Source organism: Amphibalanus amphitrite, unplaced genomic scaffold, assembly GCF_019059575.1.
Source record: "Amphibalanus amphitrite isolate SeventyFive unplaced genomic scaffold, NRLGWU_Aamphi_draft 000044F_arrow, whole genome shotgun sequence".
Taxonomy (NCBI): Eukaryota; Metazoa; Arthropoda; class Thecostraca; order Balanomorpha; family Balanidae; genus Amphibalanus; species Amphibalanus amphitrite.
In genome coordinates, this window is record NW_024881540.1 from 883,727 (window position 1) to 903,007 (window position 19,281).

Genomic DNA, 19,281 nt, shown 5'->3' on the forward strand with positions numbered 1-19,281 from the left:
GAAAACTATTTTTTTAATACCTTAACCACTGTGGTAAATTATCTTGCAGTAACTTCTAAGCAAATATATATAGCTGCTTAGTAGAACTCATGCTCGTGCGCACCCAAATTAAAACTAAATCTGGGACTGGTTGACTGCTCAAACCTGCGTTTAATCTTGAACTTTTATTAACCTCGAGCAACACGTTCAATTCACATTTACGAGCTGTGGCGTCAGAATTCAACAATAAAACATAACAAACACAAACAAGCGCATGTGCACATCGACCAACATAATGCCCAAAATGGTATGATCGCACTTGACAAAACTAAAAACATTTAAACTTAACGAAAAGGTAAACGAAATGGGGGTAGGGCAACGCCGGCAATATCCACGTAAGATCGAGTCCTCTGAAGCCTATAACAAACAAAAACAAAACACTGAAAATGAACAAAGTGGTGTGATAACATGGCATGCCTACCTACAGCAATGGCATGCATTTTCCACTGATCGCACTCGAACACGCATTTAAATCGCAACAGACGTATTGTGCGACTGGTAACGTCCTGCCCGCTCGGTCCCCTAAATGGCTCTGTATGTATGTTTGTATTTAGTTCAACACTGCCCTGTCAAAGCTGACTGGTCTTTGGAGGCGGGTCATCGCTAACGCGTCGTTCCCCGTTGCTTTGGTGGAGTTTATCGTTCGCAGGCTGTCTTCCAGTCATCCCCGCAGGTTGGTGACACGTCTCCGCGAGCTCTGTCGGGCAGGTGCCGCCCAGACCGGCGGAGAAGAGCCGCTGATACTCGTCGAACCGGCCGCCACGGTGGGAGGAGAGCAGCAGGCTCACCGGCACGCTGCAACGAGTGTCAGAGTTACACTGACGCTCAGTAGTTGGTCAGCAATCCCGAGCCCTCAGCAGCTAGCTTCTGTGGTATCAGCTATCACACCTTCATGGAAGGCAAGTGAGTGAAGGGGGGCAGGTAACCTTCTGCTCCATTGGCAGCAATATGCAACAAATGTTAGTCGGCATTGAATGACCACTTAGGTACCTGATTCAAAATATTAGAAAACAATATCACAAAAAAGTAAACTTAGGCAAGTGAGTAATCCCTGACTGATCGGCAGGCTGACCGCCGGGGACCTGAGGACTTTGCCCTCACCTGGCGATGGCGAGCAGCGGCCGGTCCGCCCCAGAGCTGGCCACCAGGTCACACAGGCGGCGCTGGAAGCACGGCTCGTGGCGCCAGCTGCGCGCCGACACCAGACTGAGAAGAGTCCTCACCACCGCTGAAATCACATCCAACAGTCAGCTAAAACGGGGTTCTAGTTGCGATAACGGAGCCCGAAGGCATTTCACGAAACGCCTCTGGTGGCGACGGTTTGCACTTCACAGCAGGTGACCGGAAAATACTGATGCTTTCCGAAAGTATGGGTACAACTGGTCTCCGAAGTCCGAACTACTTTTCAAATAAAGCCATCTGAGTCCGATGGCTTTATTTCAAAAGGAGTAGACAAGGACAGTGAGCCTAAGCAGCTAAAGGATCCTTTTGACTTCGGCGTCAACTGTCAAGTCAGGTCGCCCTTGTGCGCCACCCGCCGTCACAAGGCATTTAGCAATAAGCAAATATGGTAAGTAAGTTCCCAAAAACCGACCCAAATCCGGCCCATGAGACTCTGTGATACACATCGCCCTCAAGGTGCATACGACAGGACTTATCTACGCCCTGTACAAACCTGCAGTGCGAGGCGCGGAAGCTGAGCGGCCGTTGTTGGTCGCCGTATTGGTGTTGGTAATGACGTCGTTGTCATTGTTGGTGAGCGTGTTGGTGTTGGTGTTGACCGGGTTGGCGTTGGCAGCCGTGGTGATAACGTCGTTGTCCGTGTTGGTCAGTGTGGGACTGTTGGTGTTGGCAATGGTGGTGGTGTCGGCATCGTTGATGGTGACGGTGACGCTGCCGGAAGAAGCGCCGGACGACGCTGCTGCCGCCGTGGACACGGAGGTCGAGTAGCCAACCAGCAGAGCCAGCGGCAGGAAACCGAGCAGGTCGCCGAGGTTCGACTTGCAGTCGCACATAACTCGCTTCCCATAGGGCTTCGGGGTTTTTGGCTTCTTGTTTGATTTGATGTGGCCTTTTGGTTTGCTCTTTCGTCGGAAACTTGACTTCAGTTTTGCTCTTAGATTGTCAAGGCTCAGATTCAGATTGATATTAAGCCCGGGCTTCTTTTTGGCCTTCTGTTGTCCCTTTGAAGCGATTTTCGTTTGTGCCTTATTCGTTGTTTGGTTGCGAATTTGACTGTATGGCATAGCGGTATCGTTCTTATTGTTTTTCTGTATATCGCCTTTCGCAGTGGAAACGGCTGGAACCTGTCCTTGGACACGAGTAGTTGTTCGAGCCGTCTGTTTGCGAGGCCACCGTCGTCGAGAGGACCCCCGAAGTCGACTCATTGGCTGAGAGCGGTGCGGTGGTATCAGGGGCCGATGTCCGGTCGAACGCGGCGCCATGACATTTGCGCGAGCACCTTTCTGTCGGGAGGTCCCCGCTCTACGCCAATGGGGCAGCACAGCACCAAGGCGCGGCTTCTGCCTGAGAGAAGGCCGCACTCTCAAGGTGTGCACCATTCCCCTGGGATGCAGCACCATCTCTCCGGATGGATAACTCCGGGAACTTGTCGTGTGGTTAGCAGATATCCCCATCTGACGGGCTTGGGCCGTTTGCCGGCTGACCAACACCAGCCGCTGCCCCCTCCGTACGGTTTGTGCTAGGCTGGGCTGCCTGCGACCCAGCCAGGCTAACAATCGTCCGAGGCTGGGCCAGCGGCGGTGGCTGGCGGCCGGGTGGCGCCGCTGTGCTGGCCGCGGCTCTGCAAGAGGGTGCCGCTGTGCCGGCTGCGGCTCTGCAGAGGGGTGTCGCTGTGCTGGCCGCGGTTCTAAGATATGAGGCCGCAGCTGTGCCGGTTGCGACTCTGTATGTGGGCTCCGCTGTGCTGGCCGCGGCTCTGTGTTTGGGCGCCTCTGTACTGGCCGCGGCTCGGCGGGGTGGCGCCGCTTTGCCGGTCGTAGCTTGATCGGCTGGACTGGAGACGTCTCCAGCAGTCGGTCAGTCGGAGACTGACCTGCTGTTTGCCACAAAACAGGTACCGACGCAGCGCTTTCGGCAGTCGTTCCGTTCATTTCTTCCTTCTGCTTGAACACTGGCGGGTCTATATGCTCTCCGCCGTCTATCGCTCCCTGTCCAGAGGAGTGATCGACTCCAGGATCCTCTGTCACCAGCACAGGTTTCTGGGTGACGCCGTCCCGGTGACCTGACCGGCCGACCGGCCGTGCGGTGTGTCCGGTCTCCCGTGCTGGTGCGTTGGTGGTTGTCGTTCCGCTGGCGAGCGAGTTGAACAGCTCCGGCCAGGTGAGGCGGCCGTTGCGCCTGGAGTCGGCTTCGGGCCGCCGTTTGCGTACGTTGATGGGCACGCCGAGCTGCTCGAGGCGCCGGCCGGTGCCGAGCCGGTGCGGTCGGCACAGCCCGGCGGAGTGGCACCGGTCGGGCGATACCGTCCCGTCCAGCCACCGCAGCAGCAGCGTCGACATCGGGCGCAGACCTGCAGCGGGACAACCGCAGTGAGTTACCATGACATGCTGATGCATTTAACATTAGCAACCGTATTTCATTTTCAAAGACTAGGTAAACTGGGAATTGAATGAATCTTAAGAAAAAATTACATGTAACTGGGGGATCGCTCATAATCAGAATTTATTAATTAATCCTCGCATGTGTGGGGGAGGGGGTCGGATAGACCCCCCATGGTTTTTTGCGAATAACTCCCGCAAAAAGCTGCCGAGCCCCGCGAAACTTTCAGAACCCTCGAGTTGATTAATTTTACACCTACTCTAAAAATTTCATGACTCTGACTTAAGTGACCTTTGACCTGTGACCTATTTCTCGAGGCCATGTTTGGCCAGAATCGCGATTCGGCGTACGTCGGCTCGCATTCGCCGCGCGTTTGCAAGCTTTTCGTGGTTTCAAACGTTCAAACATGTGATTGGATGCTGCTCCCATGTATTAGGGTGGATGTCAAGGTCACCTGAAGGTCAGGTCAGGTCACTGACCTTTGGTGACCTCGGGTCACTTTTCGAGTTTTACATGTTTCTAGGCTAGTTTTTGGAGCTGAATTCGAATTTAGAAACCATTTGAACATTTACGAAGTAGTTTTGGTGCCTTCTAACATGTTACGAAGCTGTCAGAGGCGGTTGACACCTACTACGTCTACGAATACCCGTCACGACCCCTACTGGTTGACTTGACCTGACCTGACCCGACCTGGTCTAAATGCTTAAAGACATCATCTGTGATCAAAACTAACACGATATTCGTGATCAGAACCTCGAATTCCGAAAAAACCATAGCAGCCACACTTAACGACTTTCTAACAGGTCCCGATTTTCCCGACTTTTGGGTCATTGACCTGAACTGGAAGGTCAACCAATGTCCTAGGACCTTAAATTTGGTATCATCGGCTTCGTCTCGTGACGGGCAACACGCTTGTTTTTTTCGCGAAGCTCTAGCTCGATCAGGGGACAAACGGCAAAGGGGGGTCCAACCGACCCCCCCCCCCCGACACGTTAGAAGCTGGCAAACGCCGCACACATGCGAGGGTTAACGAAAGAACGCTTCGCGCTCGTTATTCATACCTAACGAGTTTCATATTTAATTCTCCCGATTTTCAGTGCGCCACCTCTTTTCTGGATCTAGCCGACTGCTTAAGGTCTCCCCCCTCCCCCCACCCACCCCCGAGCGCTCGTGAACGGGCAGTGGCCGCACTCACCGGGCAGGCTGGCCGGTGATGATCGCGAGCGGGCGGTGGCCGTGGACGTGGAAGTGGCAGTGGTCGTTCCGCTCGTCGCGGCCACCGTGGCCAGCGAGCCGGCGTAGATGAGCAGAGCCAGCAGCGAGGTGAGCGCCGCCAGCACGCCCGGCGTCACCGACGACTCGGGACAGCGGCACACTGGCTCGTGCCGGTCCCCACCGGCGCGACGCCGCATGCCGGCGTTATCCAGATGCGAGGCCACGAGATTGGCGCCGACTCCGACCACCACATCCAGGGCGTCCGGGCCGTCAAGCTGACCGAGCCGGTCCCTTAGCCACAGCAGCTGCTCCGCCAGGCCGGCCTGGGGCGGAGCCGGCTCGCCCTGCACGAACTGGGAGCCGAGCTGAGTCAGTCGACTCACCAGAGGCTCCAGGGGTGGGTCCCCGGGAGGCGCCGGCACAGAGTCGCCACCGCCCACCAGGTCCGTCCAGATGGCGGCCGAGACGTTCTGAGAGAGCAGACCGGTGACTGCTGGCTCATCAGACAGCACTTGGTCTGCAGACGACAGGGGTTTCATTGTGACGTGTTGGTCGGCCACTGGCGGCTGCGACGGGGCCATGGCCGATGCAGGTCTGGTGTCGCTCTTGGGGAGCGATGGCAGGCGTGTCTGACCTCGGCGCCGGCCTGGTACGTTCTCCGTACGGGGTTGTTGCTCCTGTGTAACTGGCTTGTCGACACGGGAGATGCTGCCGTTGTAGATTTCGGTCCAGATGCTCTGTCGACCAGCTGTGAACCATGGTGGCATCTGATGCCCTGTATGTGTGCTGGGTAATCCCGTTCCATCATCTTTGACCTTGGAAGACCAGCCGTCTAATGGCCCCAGCACCGGCTCCGAGAGCATGACGCGCCGCCCGGCGGACGCGTGCTGCGCCCCGACCGTGTTGGCCTGGTAAAGCGCGCCGTGTCCGCCGACGGCGTCTGTGATCGGAGAGCTGGCCAGGAAGCCGTTGGCAGGCACCAGGTTCTGCACGTTGTAACGCGTGACGGGCGCCTCGTCCATGTTGTGGCTGGAGAGAGGACCTGCTGTGGCATCGTTGGGCCCTGAATGGTCCTGGTTGCTAATCGTATTGTTGGTCGCAACGTCGTCTGTTGTCTCAAGCTGAAAGCTATCAGAAAGGTCACTGACTTGTTTGGTAGAGGTTTCTGAAGGCCTACTTAATGCTAGTGCGGAAGTGACGCCACTAACATCGACCCAAGCTTCGGGCATCATTGCCTGCATCGTCTTAGCGGGGCTTGTGGTGTTGTAGCTTGTGACTTGACTTGTTCTGTTGTCTGACTTGCGTTCATACAAGACCGGCGCCGTGCCGGCCACTGGGTCTCGTCTCCGCGTACCTGGTCTGTGCCGATCACCCGCTGCTCGGTCCGCCGGTCTCCTCACTGAAGTCTGCACAGGCAGGCGCGGTACGCCCACCAGGGTAGCTGACACGGGCAGCGGCGGTCGACTCCGCGGCCAGCGCAGCGGCCGGCCGGCCTCGGCGCGCCCTGCTCCCCCGCCGGTCACCAGCACCAGGCTGAAGTTGGCCGAGGCGGGCCCCAGCGCGGGCAGCCGGCGCAGCAGCTCGTGCACCGGATCGACCGGCTGCCGGCGGCCGCTGGAGGCCGTGCCAGTCTGCAGGTCCGATCGGGCCGGCACCAGGGCCGGGGTCGAGATCGGCACAGGCTCCGTATCGGCTGCCACCAGAACACCTGCTGTGGACACGAAGAGCAGCAGCGACAACATCAGCAGCCGATGAGGAACATGCCCCAGCATGGCTGCCCTAGCGCGAAGGGCGCCAATTTCCTCGTCTGGACAGTCAGCCTTCCGAGGACCAGGCGGTATACCGAATCGGATACCCACTTGAGATGTTCGATGCGGCACCTCCGTAACGTGCCTCAATTGAAGCAGCAATTTCTTTCTGGGAAATTTTTCTATATTTCTCCCAAGTAGAGCACACGTCAGTCGTCCGTGCAACCTTCAATCCGTCCTTGATTCACAAAAGGCAACTACACTAGGTATCACTTGGAACTGCGGCAGACGTCGAGACAACCCTTATTTTGCAGCAGTCTCAACAGGCTTCCTCTGTCCATGTAACGTCGACGACTACCTTCTAACGACTGGCTTGTCATCCGTCGAGCCCATCGGGTTTCCGACAAGTGTCTGGAGCCAGACACACGCACGCACACGCCGAGGGGCAGCCGGCAGCAGCTCCCGCGTTTTTACCGCGCCACCTGCCCCGGGAGGCGTCGGCGGGTGTCGGCAGCGGTCGACAGATGTCAGCGGTACGGCCGGCGAGCGAGTGCGAGCGCGCCTGCGGTCAGTTCATTAGTGGCCGGACGTCCAGCGGATAATGTGAGAGTGCTGGGACTGACTCGGGACTGACTCATGACTGGTGACTGGGAACGGGTTGGGAAATCAATCATTCAGCGTGCTGCATACAGAACGGTTAGCAACTCTACTCAGCAATATCATTTATAGAAAAGTCATGCACCTCTGACTGTGGTCGGTATAGGGAGCTGAACCGGCAGGTCAGGTCAGCTGTCCGACGTGACACGCGGGACGAGATCGGCCGGCCCCTGGTGGTGGACGAGATCGGGCGGCTTGAGCTCCCTGGTGGCGCAGCGTGCGGCCACAGGAGAAGCGGCCGGCCAGACCATCGCCTGACGCGGACGTGAACGCTATCAGCCGCGATATTTTATCTGTGTCGGCCCGGCCGCGGCCCGGCAGGTGGTCTGTGCAGGCCCGGAGCCGGCGATACGCCTCCCAAGCGTGGCCACCGGCCGGTTCCAGGTGACAACAGTCACTCAGGGGTATATTAGTCGGATGGGCGATGAAAAGGCCACTTTGACCCTCAAGCCATCGCCAAAAGCACCGAACGGGTTGTATACGATCAGTTACTTTACAAACCAATAACCATTATCTATTATTATCTAGTCAGCATGGTCTTAGGTCGAATCCCTCCACTGACACTGCTCCTTACTGTAACAGATAGAGTACTTATTGGAGATTTGAAGCTATGGACCAGAGCGAGGTCAGTCTTCTACACCTGTTAGATCTGTGTAAGTGTTTTGGCGTTATTACTGCGCGCAAAGCAGCATATACCAACGCGTGCTACCAAACGTTTTAGTAAAAGATTCAAAATCGTTAGATCTGCGCTGACGTCACACATTCAGAAGGGGAATTCAAATGCACTAGCCCCTCTGAATCAAAAGTGCTGCCACTTGGAAATGAGATATTTTCGATTTGAGGCTTTTCTCGATGCTGTGAGTGCTCAAACCGGTAAGTGCAAGCCAGGGACTCCATTTTGGCTATTTCAACTCAAAACTAATGTTAACCCTCGCCCGCACATGGGGGGGGGGGGTGCCACCCCCAGGCAGTCTTTCTGCTCTGCACTCAACATTTTTAGAGCTAGAGGGCTGATTTTTCGTATAGCTGCTCCTCTATCCTTTCTTGATGTCCACTGAAAATGTCAAGTTTCTGTGACTTTTGGATTCGGAGATATGACCTTGTTTTTCAGGTCATGTCATGACCCAAATGGCCAATTCTCAACATCTTGCGTTTGCCATGGGCCTTGTGAGCTTTTGACACCTTGATTTCGGCCTTTTTTTGCCAGTCTTACCTCCCACCTATCATGGAACATGTTCGACGATGTACAGGGGTCAAGGTCAGGGTCAAGGTCAACCCAGGTCATCTAAGATAATTGCGTTTTAGGCAAGCTAAAGTTACTTTTTGTGAAGTTTTTTGACTACATTTCTAGTAAAAGCTTCTCAGATCATGATTTCATGTAATATGGACACAAAAACAATCGGTGCACACATCAGTATACACACAGACACACACAGACATACAAACACATATAATTGACCTTGACCTAACTTGACCTGAAATGACCTCAGCAGCAAAAATCTGGTCGGGTAGTGTGACAAAGAGGTTCTAGCTGGCTTGGCACCAGAAAACAGCATCGTCATCGGTATTTGATAAGCAGCGCACTTGATATCCAACGGTGACCCAAAACAGCAACATTTTTTAGTTTGACCTGACCTGGAAGGTCAATGACTGACCTGAGAAGGTAAAACTGGGTATCATTGGATTCGTCTCTTCCCAAAGAACCTTTTTGGTCTTTACCGCTAAGCTCTATCTCCAACAGGAACGAAATGGCGCGGGGGGTGGCAACCACCCCCCATGTGCGTTCTAGGATGGGAAAATGGCATGTGGGGGCGAGGGTTAAGGTGGGATGGTTACTTTAAGTGCATTGTAATGTCTGATAGGTAAATGATTAATTGATTAGTCTCTGGTGACCCTTTGAAGGTCACCAGAGGTCAGCAAAGTGAAAATATTATTTTTTCCCGGATTACGATGATTATCAGCTTCAGACGCTCTAGCGCGAGAACCAGAAGAGCTAGAGCGGCTTGGAAAAAGAAACGATAGCCCATTTACAGCACTATCCGGAGTAAACCGTCAGATTTGTCCTCAGGTCAACGGATTGGCTTCCAGGGGTAAAAAATCGCCAAAATAACCAATATTGACGAAACTAGTCTTTTTCGGGCATACCTAACTTCTGACATCGACGTGTTTTTTTTTTTCCAAACCCGACATCTGTTCTCCCGTAAATTTCCGGGAAGCACGAAAGATGTCTCCAAAAAGTGTCGAATTTCGATCTTGATCAATGTGTGTTCGTAAGCTTGTTCTGACATTGCTTAATCTGCCAAGACAAAAAAAAAAAAAAATCAGAGAAAAAGAGTGACTGTAGGTACCTTTTCTGAAAGGTTCTTATCAACTTGTCGGAAATTCCCGGGAGAACAGATATGGGGTTTGGAAAAAAGAATACGTCGACATATTAAAGCTCGGTCAATAATTTAATCAATATAACATTTTTCTCAGACGCGTCGTTTCGAAGACATCAATTTCAATAATGCATAAAATAGCCTCGAAAAGTCAAATTGAAAATTTGATCTCAGGTCAAGGTCACGACCTGACCCAAAAAAGTCATTACGAGCGAGCGAGCGCAGCGAGCGAAGCGAAGTCTTTTCAATATAACGGAAAAATCTCAGTATGAGCGGCCCGGCCCGGCCCGGCCTGTAACGCTTTTGAGAGGCTTATATCTCAGCAACCGCTGGACCGATTGGCCTGCGGTCTTTTTTGCTGGGTAGCCCCATCCCTTCTACCCCGTAATTGACTACTTTTGATACATCTAGCTCAGTGACCGTCGTGGCACGTGCCACGTGAAAAGTCAAGGGTGTTCAAGCAGTTTTGCAAAAGTAGTGATTTTGAGAGGCCCATATCTCAGCAGGGGCTTGAGCGATTGTCTTGCGGTAATTTTTATAGGGTAGCTGCATCCCTTCTACCAAAGGTCAGATACTCTTGATCGATGTGAGTGACCCCTACTGCACGTGCAAAATACAAAAAGAAGAGGTACCAAATTTGTTCCCATTTCAGTAACTCGGTAATTACTGGGGCGATTTCGCTGAAACTTGGCATACAGATAGGCACCCACCAGGCAATGCATTCCCATGTGTTGCGGTTAGGGCATGCTACTGCACGTGCGCACGTGCAGGGGGCTTTCCAGATCTCGAGAATGGCTGGGCCGATTGCGCTCAAATTTGGTACACGGTTGGGGACCGGTTAGTAGGGTGCCGTGCAAAAGTCATTTTGAACCCCGTTTTGCACGTGCGCACGTGCAGAATGCCGCTTCCAGATCTCAGGAACGGCTGGGCCGATTGCGTTAAAATTTGGCACACCGCTAGCGGCCGGTTAGAAGGGTGCTTTGCACAAGCACGTTGGAAGTACCCTCTCGCCCTTCCGCACGTGCAGGGCTCACTATCTCGCTCGCTCGTTCTTCGCCCAAAAGGCGTTTTACTGGTAAGTAATTTCTATTGATTTTTTCTCGTTTACCCTAACAATCCATTTTTGTTCCTCAGATTACCTGTATGCTTCCATTCCACGCTCATTGCCTAAATATTTTATGCGTCATGCGGTAACAAACAACGTCCTCACGCCCTTGCGGCGGCCTAACGAGCGGCCACCACAACAGAGCGCGGCAGTGAACGACACTCAGCCGACCGTCTCGAGGGACGCAACTCGAGCCGGGTCCTGCCGAATCGGACTCACCTCTGACCTTGAGCGCCCTATCGGACACTGCAGTACCTACACTGCGCACCATCCTCTCTCAGGTGTTGTTGAGATTGGAGCGTGCCCTTGCCTCAGACTGCTCTATTGACTCACATCGTGAGCATTGTTTTCCTCTCTTTGTTTTTACTTAGCGGATGATAAAGACGGGCTACGTCATCAATGCACCATACACAGGGCCTTCTCGGTACGTTTTTATTACGAGCGAGCGAGCGCAGCGAGCGAAGCGAAGTCTTTTCAATATATGTAAGGGAAAAATCTCAGTATGAGCGGCCCGGCCCGGCCCGGCCTGTAACGCTTTTGAGAGGCTATCACAGCAACCGCTGGACCGATTGACCTGCGGTCTTTTTTGCTGGGCAGCCCCATCCCTTCATCCCCGTAATTGACTACCTACTTTTGATACATCTCAGTGACCGTCTTGGCACGTGCCACGTGAAAAGTCAAGGGTATTCAAGCTGTTTTACAAAAGAAGTGATTTTGAGAGGCTCATATCTCAGCAGCCGCTTGGGTGATTGTCTTGCGGTAATTTTTGTAGGGTAGCTGCATCCTTTCTACCAATGGTCGGACACTATTGATCTATGTGAGTGACCCCCAGGCCTCACTGCACGTGCAAAATGCAAAAAGAAGAGGTGCCAAATTTGTTCCCATCTCAGTAACTCGGTAATTACTGGGGTGATTTCGCTGAAACTTGGCATACAGGTAGGCACCCACCAGGCAATGCATTTCCATGTGTTGCCGTTAGGGTGCTACTGCACGTGCGCACGTGCAGGGGGCGCTTACAGATCTCGAGAACGGCTGGGCCGATTGCGCTCAAATTTGGTACACGGTTGGGGACCGGTTAGTAGGGTGCTGTGCAAAAGTCAGTTTGGACCCCGTTTGCACGTGCGCACATACAGAATGCCGCTTCCAGATCTCAGGAACGGCTGGGCCGATTGCGTTAAAATTTGGCACACCGCTAGCGACCGGTTAGAAGGGTGCTTTGCACAAGCCCGTTGGAAGTACTCTCTCGCCCTTCCGCACGTGCAGGGCTCACTATCTCGCTCGCTCGTTCTTCGCCCAAAAGGCGTTTTACTGGTGCTGTACATCAATTGATTAGTCTTGCCCAGCTCTGAACGTAAGAAGTAAGTACATAGGACACCCCAGATTCTTGCAGATAGGTGTACTGATAACGCATGTTATCGATCAATGTGCGGACGACACTGTATACATAGCCCGCGCCGGGCCGGTGCTCGGCGCCAACCGTGCGGGGCTGGGCGGGGGTGTCTGAACACCCCCTGTCTAATAACTCGGCTCCCGGGCCACGTGGCGATGCACAGTAAGCGGCATTCAAAAGAGCGCAAAGATCATGACGAAAGTACCTCGGTCATTTTTAAGGTCTGGTCAAAGGTCAGGTCACCAGAGGTCACCAGAGATAAGATTTCGCATGTTTCATTTTTTTTTTTTTTTTTGACAAACCGGCGCATAGCTCGGGAACCAATAGGTAGAAAAATAGAATAGTTATAAGTACCTACTAGAGCGACGAGCGTCGTGGACGCATTCGATAACTCTTTTAACTCTCTTACTGAAATGTGTCATATTTGACTTAACCCGCGCCCCACTGCACAGTGGGGATTTTTCCGATCTAGCGCCTATTAATTCAAAAAATATTTTTTGGATTTTTGTTTATTTTTTGTGTCAGCAGGGCTAAGAAATGTCTGAATTTTTCATATATGGCATTGTTTTATCTGTACAGGGTGGGGCAGCATAATCGGGAATAAATATCAAACGGGATTATTTGGTCATGAATTTAAAAATATAGCTCCAAGCACTATTTTAACAACATCCCATCAATCGGTCACCTTTTACCTATCCCTCATCCTTTTTGACCGCCCTTCGCGTCGATGACCTTCTCAAGGCGGGTCCAAAAGCACGCGCATGCACGTGCAACCTCCTGCTTGTCCATGATCGCCCATCAGCTTCGTACCTTGCACTGAAGACCGTTTTTACTGATGATAAGTTGTTCATTAAACTTCTACCAAAAAACGCTCCATATAAAGAATTTGGTCGGATTTAAATCGGCGGAGTTGAAGGACCAGAAGTTTTTGGTTCATCTCAGGTGGAAGTGCCCTACACAATAACATGTCGTCCTCACTGCAGTACCAGCACGGACAGAGTCCTCGTAAGACGTGATCTGGACCGTCAGTGATCCTCTCTTCCGACGACTCCACGTGAGTCTGCCAGAGTGTGGATGTATTTACCAGAGGTGCTCGTTTTATCCGGGCTCGATGAAGTAGAGTGCACCACGTGCACCTCCCTTGAAGACCACCCATAGGTCCATTACCTCAACAGGATGTTTACTGTGCATGACCGCTGCAATATTCTCGATACAATCCCCTATATGGCATGCCATTCTTTTTTATCGTATTCCAGTCGGTGATAAGATTTTTGGTCGCTGAAGTTTTGAACATTGTTTCTTTTTAATATGCTCAAGAGCTTCTTCCTTATATTCAAGTGAGTCATCTTGTATGTCCTCTGCTAAGAGTTATTTTACGACGATTACGTTAACTTTTTGTCCTAAGTATCCCCACACAATCCTTATCGTCCGTGATAACACGTTGACCTGTCCAGCAACCTTTACGTGGAATGGCATTGTTCAAAATTCAAAATTCAAAATGTTCTTGTTTTACTCGTTTAACATTAGTGTCTATGGGCGCGCGCAAAGCACTTGGAGCACCGTCGAACTATTTTGCTGCTCTTTTCCAGGAAGTTGCATGTTCATGGATGTAGTCATGTCAGATGATGCACAACTTTTGGGCGTTTCATTGCCATGATATAACTTATCAAAATAATGCCATGCCTACTCATGACCAGAGCCCAGAAAGCATTCCCGATTATGCTGCCCCACCCTGTATGTCCACAGCAAAACTAGGAAAAATGCGCCCAAAGTTCACACTCATGCGTGATTACTCAATGGGCTCAGCAAGGCCCGAAAGTATAGCTCAATTTCATTGTCCTGTCCTGTTGGTTTTAATCTTGCGAGGTCTTAAAGTTGCATATCGTCTGAAAGGCACCTTTATTAGGAATGGAATGGCAAACAAAAAGTATGCCACAACCTTACTAAGGTCACAAAAATGCCCTTTACAAAAAAACTCTTACAGACACCATATTGAAGGAATGGTATTCTAAATAAATGTAGGAAATCAACAATGTTCTCCACACTTTTCCACTCCGAAATATATCCTATGGAATTCGCCACTTTCTTCTGCACAAGACAACGCCTAGTTTGGCTGCCGAAACTTGCCTGAACACGGAATATTCACATTAGAGTATCTTAACACCCCACTCGAGGAGCGCTAGGGCAAACAGCACGATATAGGTATGTTCCGGACATAGGCGAATAATTTTACTTCGTGATTTATATGATGCATATTTTCTGAGACACATTCATTAGGAATAGGATGACAAGCGTAAATTATACATACCGTAACCTTATTAACCATCGCACTTGCGGGGAGGGGGAGGGGGAAGGGGTCGGATAAAACCCCATGGTTTTCCGCAAATTACTCGCTCAAAAAGCGGCCGATCGCGCCGAAACTTTCGGTACCCTCGAGATCATCAATTTTACATCTAACCTAAAAATTTCATGACTCTGACCCAACTGACCTTTGACCTGTGGCATATTTCTCGAGACCATGTTTGGCCGGAATCACGATTCGGCGTATGCCAGCTCACATTATCCGCGGTTTCCAGTCTTTTTGTGGTTTTAAACGTTCAAATATGTGAAATGATGTTGGTGCCATGCATAATGGTGGGTGTCAAGGTCACGTGAAGGTCAAGTCAAGGTCATTGACCTTTTGATGACCTTGGTTCACTTTTTCGAGTTTTACTTGTTTCTAGGGTAGTTTTTGGTGCTGATTTCGATTTTAGCAGCCATTTGAATATTTACGAAGTAGTTCTAGTGCCTTCGTTCCATGTTACGAAGCTATCAGTAGTAGGTGACACTTCTATGGATGGCCGGCAGGACGCCTACTAATTGATCTAACCTGACCTGACCCGACCTGGCCTAAATGCATAAAGACATCGTCTGTGATCAAAACTAACATGAAATGCGTGATCAGCACCCCAAAATACCTCGTAACACCCTAACTTTGCGAAGTTTCAAGAGGTCTCGATTTCCCAACTTTAGTTGGGTCATTAAACTGACTTGGAAAGTCAGCTTATGACCTTGGACTTTGAAATTGGATATATTCGGCCTAATTTCGTCATAGGCAGCACGCTTGACTTTTCCGCGAAGCTCTAGCTTGATCAGGGGCCAAACGGCTGAGCGGGGGGTCCAATTGAACCCCCTATACTATGTTGATTATGCACATTTACAGGTAAAATTCTCACCAGGACACACCAGCCAACATCTGTGCACAATCTGGCTACAATTCTACCTATGGTTTGCCCTCTACGAATAAATACGTGCTAGATTGGAAAAATCCCCACTGTGCACTGGGGGGGAGGGGGCTACTCATAACCCCCCTCTCGTTTTTCTGCAATAACTTCTAAACCACTAGACATGTCGACGCGAAAATTTCAGTACCTTCGGCTGCATCAATTTGACACCTTGTGTCAAACTACGAACTTCGTAGCTACCATAGATCGGCCGGAAATGACGTCAGAGTGACGTCATGTTCGACCGATCTCGACGCAAAACATTGAACTACGGCAATTGCTCTCAAGAGCTCAGTTTTTGAACTAGATCCAATTTCGAACATATTTGGTGGAGTGCTGTGCTGAGCATTGTTAGAAGGAAAATAGTTATCATTGAGATATAATAGCCTTTGCTCATATTAAGTTCCGAATGGAAAATGAAATGCAAAATTCTTTGAAAAAATACCCCCTTTCTAAAAAAATAAATATGTATTTTTTCAAAGCATTTTGCATTTCATTTACCATTCGGAACTTAATATGAGCAAAGGCTATCATATCTCAATGATAACTAGATCCAATTTCCTTGCATGAAAGGACTTCAAATACGCAGTGCTATCAAACTGCTATCTCAGATGTTCAAAATTTTGAACATTTTGAAACTTATTAACATTAAATTTCAAAGTTTATATTTTCATCTTTTTTCCATTTTTTTTTTTACTTTTCGAAAAAACCGGAATAATATGATAGAACACCTGCCCATGATATACTCTAACAAGTTCTAGGATATCTTCAGAAATAGCCAAGTTATACCTACGCATTATAGCATAAATTTCACTATTATAAAAATCAATTCTTCAGTACGTATTTGACGTCGCACACCAACATAAATAGCATCATCGTGTTCTGAGCTCAAACTGCATCTAATAGGCACATTTTTTGTTGAAACATTTCAACTTTGAAATTTGACCTTTTTGACCTGAAAGTGACTTGACCTCCGGTAAATTTAGCTGAAAATGACCTCAAATGATACAGACGACATTGGTTTCGAAAACCACGAGTAAAATGGACCATAAAACATGCGTCACGTGACTGATACATGATATACAATTCTCGTGACCTATAGGCTGACCTGACCCTGACCTAGAAATCAAAGTACAAGTCTTGTACCCTCAGGGTATCTAAAGCATCTATTCATAAGTGCGTAAACAAAAATGAGCCTTATCTCACTTGTACCTAAGCCGACGACCAGAGCCCAAAATGTGAATAAGCCAACCATCGATAATTTTTACTTTGACCTAACCTGTGACGTCATGGGTGACCTCGAGGTCAATAAAATTAGGTTACGATCGACAGTATTTCCGGGGCTATCAGACGCCGTTTGAATTTTGACAATCGGCCCAGTAGTTTCGGAGTTAGGAGGGGGGGGGGGGGGCTATGAAGCCCAACTGAGGGGGGATGAAGCCTCCCCCTCAGTAGGGCGTGTTATACGCAGACCCCAGAGGGGCGCGGGTTAAGGTCAATAGTCTAGCCTCCGGAGGACAAAAACTAAAAATAGCAGTTTTTACGAAAAGTGTTTTTCAACAATAACTTTAAATCAAGAAAGGTACGATACTTATTTTGCCAGCGTCGTTTTCCTCTCGTCGAGACGCATCGTGTGAGCTTTTATTAGACCTTTCAAGGTCAACTTGAAAAATGGATCTCAGGTCAAGGTCATGACCTGACGGGAAAGGTCATGTTGCATGTCAGTCGATCCGTATCGTCGACCTGAGCGCATCTAAGTGTTTCCATCGTTCCAGCATGTCTCTATCAAAAGTTATTAGAAGAAAAAAAAACTGCTGGGGACCTTTCGTGGCCTGAGATGACCTCAGGGACATAAGGGGGAGTCACGGATACAATTTTCCGATTCAATGTCTCAAGTTTACCTGTAACCTTGTTGACCGATAAGTGAGCTTACGAGTATGCAGTTGGTGTCAGACGAGTTCAGCGGAACACTCTGAAATTATACAAACACAATCGCTATGACCGGAGGAGCGGAGTGAATGACCGGATAAAGCGCATGACCCGATGAATCGGATGAGGGTTCTCACCTGACAGGAAGCTGCCGATGCGTAGGCCTGTGGTCTCGCTGCGGCCGGCTTGGGTGACCGAGGTCGGGACGGCGCCACCCGTGGTCAGCTTCTCGATTGGGTGGTCGTCTCATCGTGCCGCTCACGGCTCTTCCTGGCACTGCTGGAAGGGAGCGTGGCACTGCCCGGCCAGAGATCAGCTCGCCCGTAGTCGCCACCCTCTCCTGCAGTGCTTCCTGAATCTCTGGGAGAGGGCTGGAACCTGTCCTGGAAGGCAGCCGCACTTTTCCAGATGTCCGTTTGTGTGCGACGCGAGGCGGCACTAGGAGAGACCAGAGTGTCGGCGGCGTGCTGAAGTCCGCGGCCGCGCCCAGGTGGCGGGCCGTGTTGGTGATGATGTCGTTGTCCTGGTTGGACGCCGTGTTGGTCAGCGTGTTGAGCGGGTTGGCCTGAGCAGAGACCGTGATGACGTCGTTATCGGTGTTGGTGAGCGATGGCGTGTTGGTGTTGGTGCTGGTGACGGTGTTTCCGCCGCTGACGGTGACGGAGGTGGTGCTGCCGCCGCCGGAGGTGGTGCCGCCCGCCGCTGCGGAGGCCGAGACAGTGGTGGTGTAGCCGAGCACCACTGCGATCGGCAGGAAGCCGAGCAGCTCCTTGAGCCCGGTGCGCTCCGGGCAGTCGCACTCGTGGTGGTTGTAACCCTTCGGCCGGCGGCTGCCGCGGATGCTGCGTCCCAGTTTGGCCATGATCGTTTTAAAGCGTGCCTTCCACGACTTGTGGCCGGGTGAGTGTCTGGCTAGCGGTGTTTGACCGTCCACTCTGCGGTGTCGTTGAACCGGCCGGCCGCGAGACTCAAACGCTCCACGGCGTCTTGGAGCCCTGCGTGCCACCTGCCATCCACTGGGGTTGTTTTTAGCCTCAGCTGCCTCACGCCGACGCGATCTCTTCGATAACACACTGACACTTCCTTGATGTGTGGTTCTGTGCCTCGACATCAAGGGCAACGTGAGCTGACCAGTCGAGTTCAGTGAAGTGCGCTCCTTAGACTCGGGGGACTGGAGCGGGGAGCTGAGACAGGTTTGTTTGCCGGCGCATGGTCTCCTCTGAGGTCTGAGGTGAGACGAGGTGCTCCTCCGAGCTCCAGACGTTGACACCGGACTGACGGATGGTGCCAGGTGCCGGCGTACACGGTGGCTCTCAGCAGGATGCATCTTCCAGTTAACTGGCGGAGCGATCAAGCTTTCAAAAACTTCAGTTAAATTGCTGGATATCTTGAGAATATTCGTTCTTCTCGTCTCGTCGTTCGGCGTCTGATCCAGTAAGAAACTGGCCAATTCTGAAAGAAATTTAATCACGTTATCAGTACAGTGTCTTGTGAGAAATGCCTAAAATGATTAAAAATCAGATAAGACCAATCGGAACAGTATCTCCTAGTCCTACCTAGTCCTTTTACCATTATTGATGCTTCTTATGGACATGCATCAAAGGCTCGATAAAGCCCCGAACAGCTTATCTATCACCCCAGACCAAAGTGAATACCGTTCACCTTCCCTCCGGCCCAGTTCAGCGCCGTCCCTCCAGCGTACCGTGGTAATGGGCGCCGTCCGCCCGGGCGCGTCCCGTGGCCGTCGCGTTGGCCACCGCCTGGTAGTTGTTGGATGTGCTTGTCAGCGCGTACACCAGCAGAGCGGCCAGCGAGAGGACGCCCAGCGCGGTGCCTGGCCGACTGAAATCCTCGCACAAACACTGCTCCTTCATGGCGGCCTTGGAAGCCGACGGGTAGCCGTCAGTGGTGTCCCCCGGCAGGTTATACCCGGTACCGACCTGGTGACATTTCACACACATGTTACAATGACAGGGTGTGCTCGGTACCGGCCTTA

The 19,281-nt window shown here is 51.2% G+C and overlaps 1 protein-coding gene across 1 annotated transcript; it reads right to left on the reverse strand.

The window, feature by feature from the left end:
- Nucleotides 1-815: 815 nt before the first annotated feature.
- On the reverse strand, nucleotides 816-19,246 carry LOC122377385. The gene is made up of 4 exons (XM_043357340.1): nucleotides 18,988-19,246; nucleotides 17,423-18,737; nucleotides 1,141-1,267; nucleotides 816-834 (listed from the first exon to the last, which is right to left on the reverse strand). Exons 1-3 carry the CDS (start codon nucleotides 19,244-19,246, stop codon nucleotides 1,189-1,191), a joined length of 1,653 nt encoding a protein of 550 aa, XP_043213275.1. The 3' UTR covers nucleotides 816-834; nucleotides 1,141-1,188.
- Between the last annotated feature and the right edge of the window lie 35 nt (nucleotides 19,247-19,281).

Coding starts and splice junctions, on each gene's coding strand:
- LOC122377385 (XM_043357340.1), bottom strand. CDS start 19,246: ATGTGTGTGAAATGTCACCAGGTCGGTACCGGGTATAACCTGCCGGGG. Junction 18,738..18,987: donor GGACGGCGCCCATTACCACG/GTACGCTGGAGG, acceptor AATTTCTTTCAG/AATTGGCCAGTTTCTTACTG. Junction 1,268..17,422: donor CATCGGCAGCTTCCTGTCAG/GTGAGAACCCTC, acceptor ATGTGATTTCAG/CGGTGGTGAGGACTCTTCTC.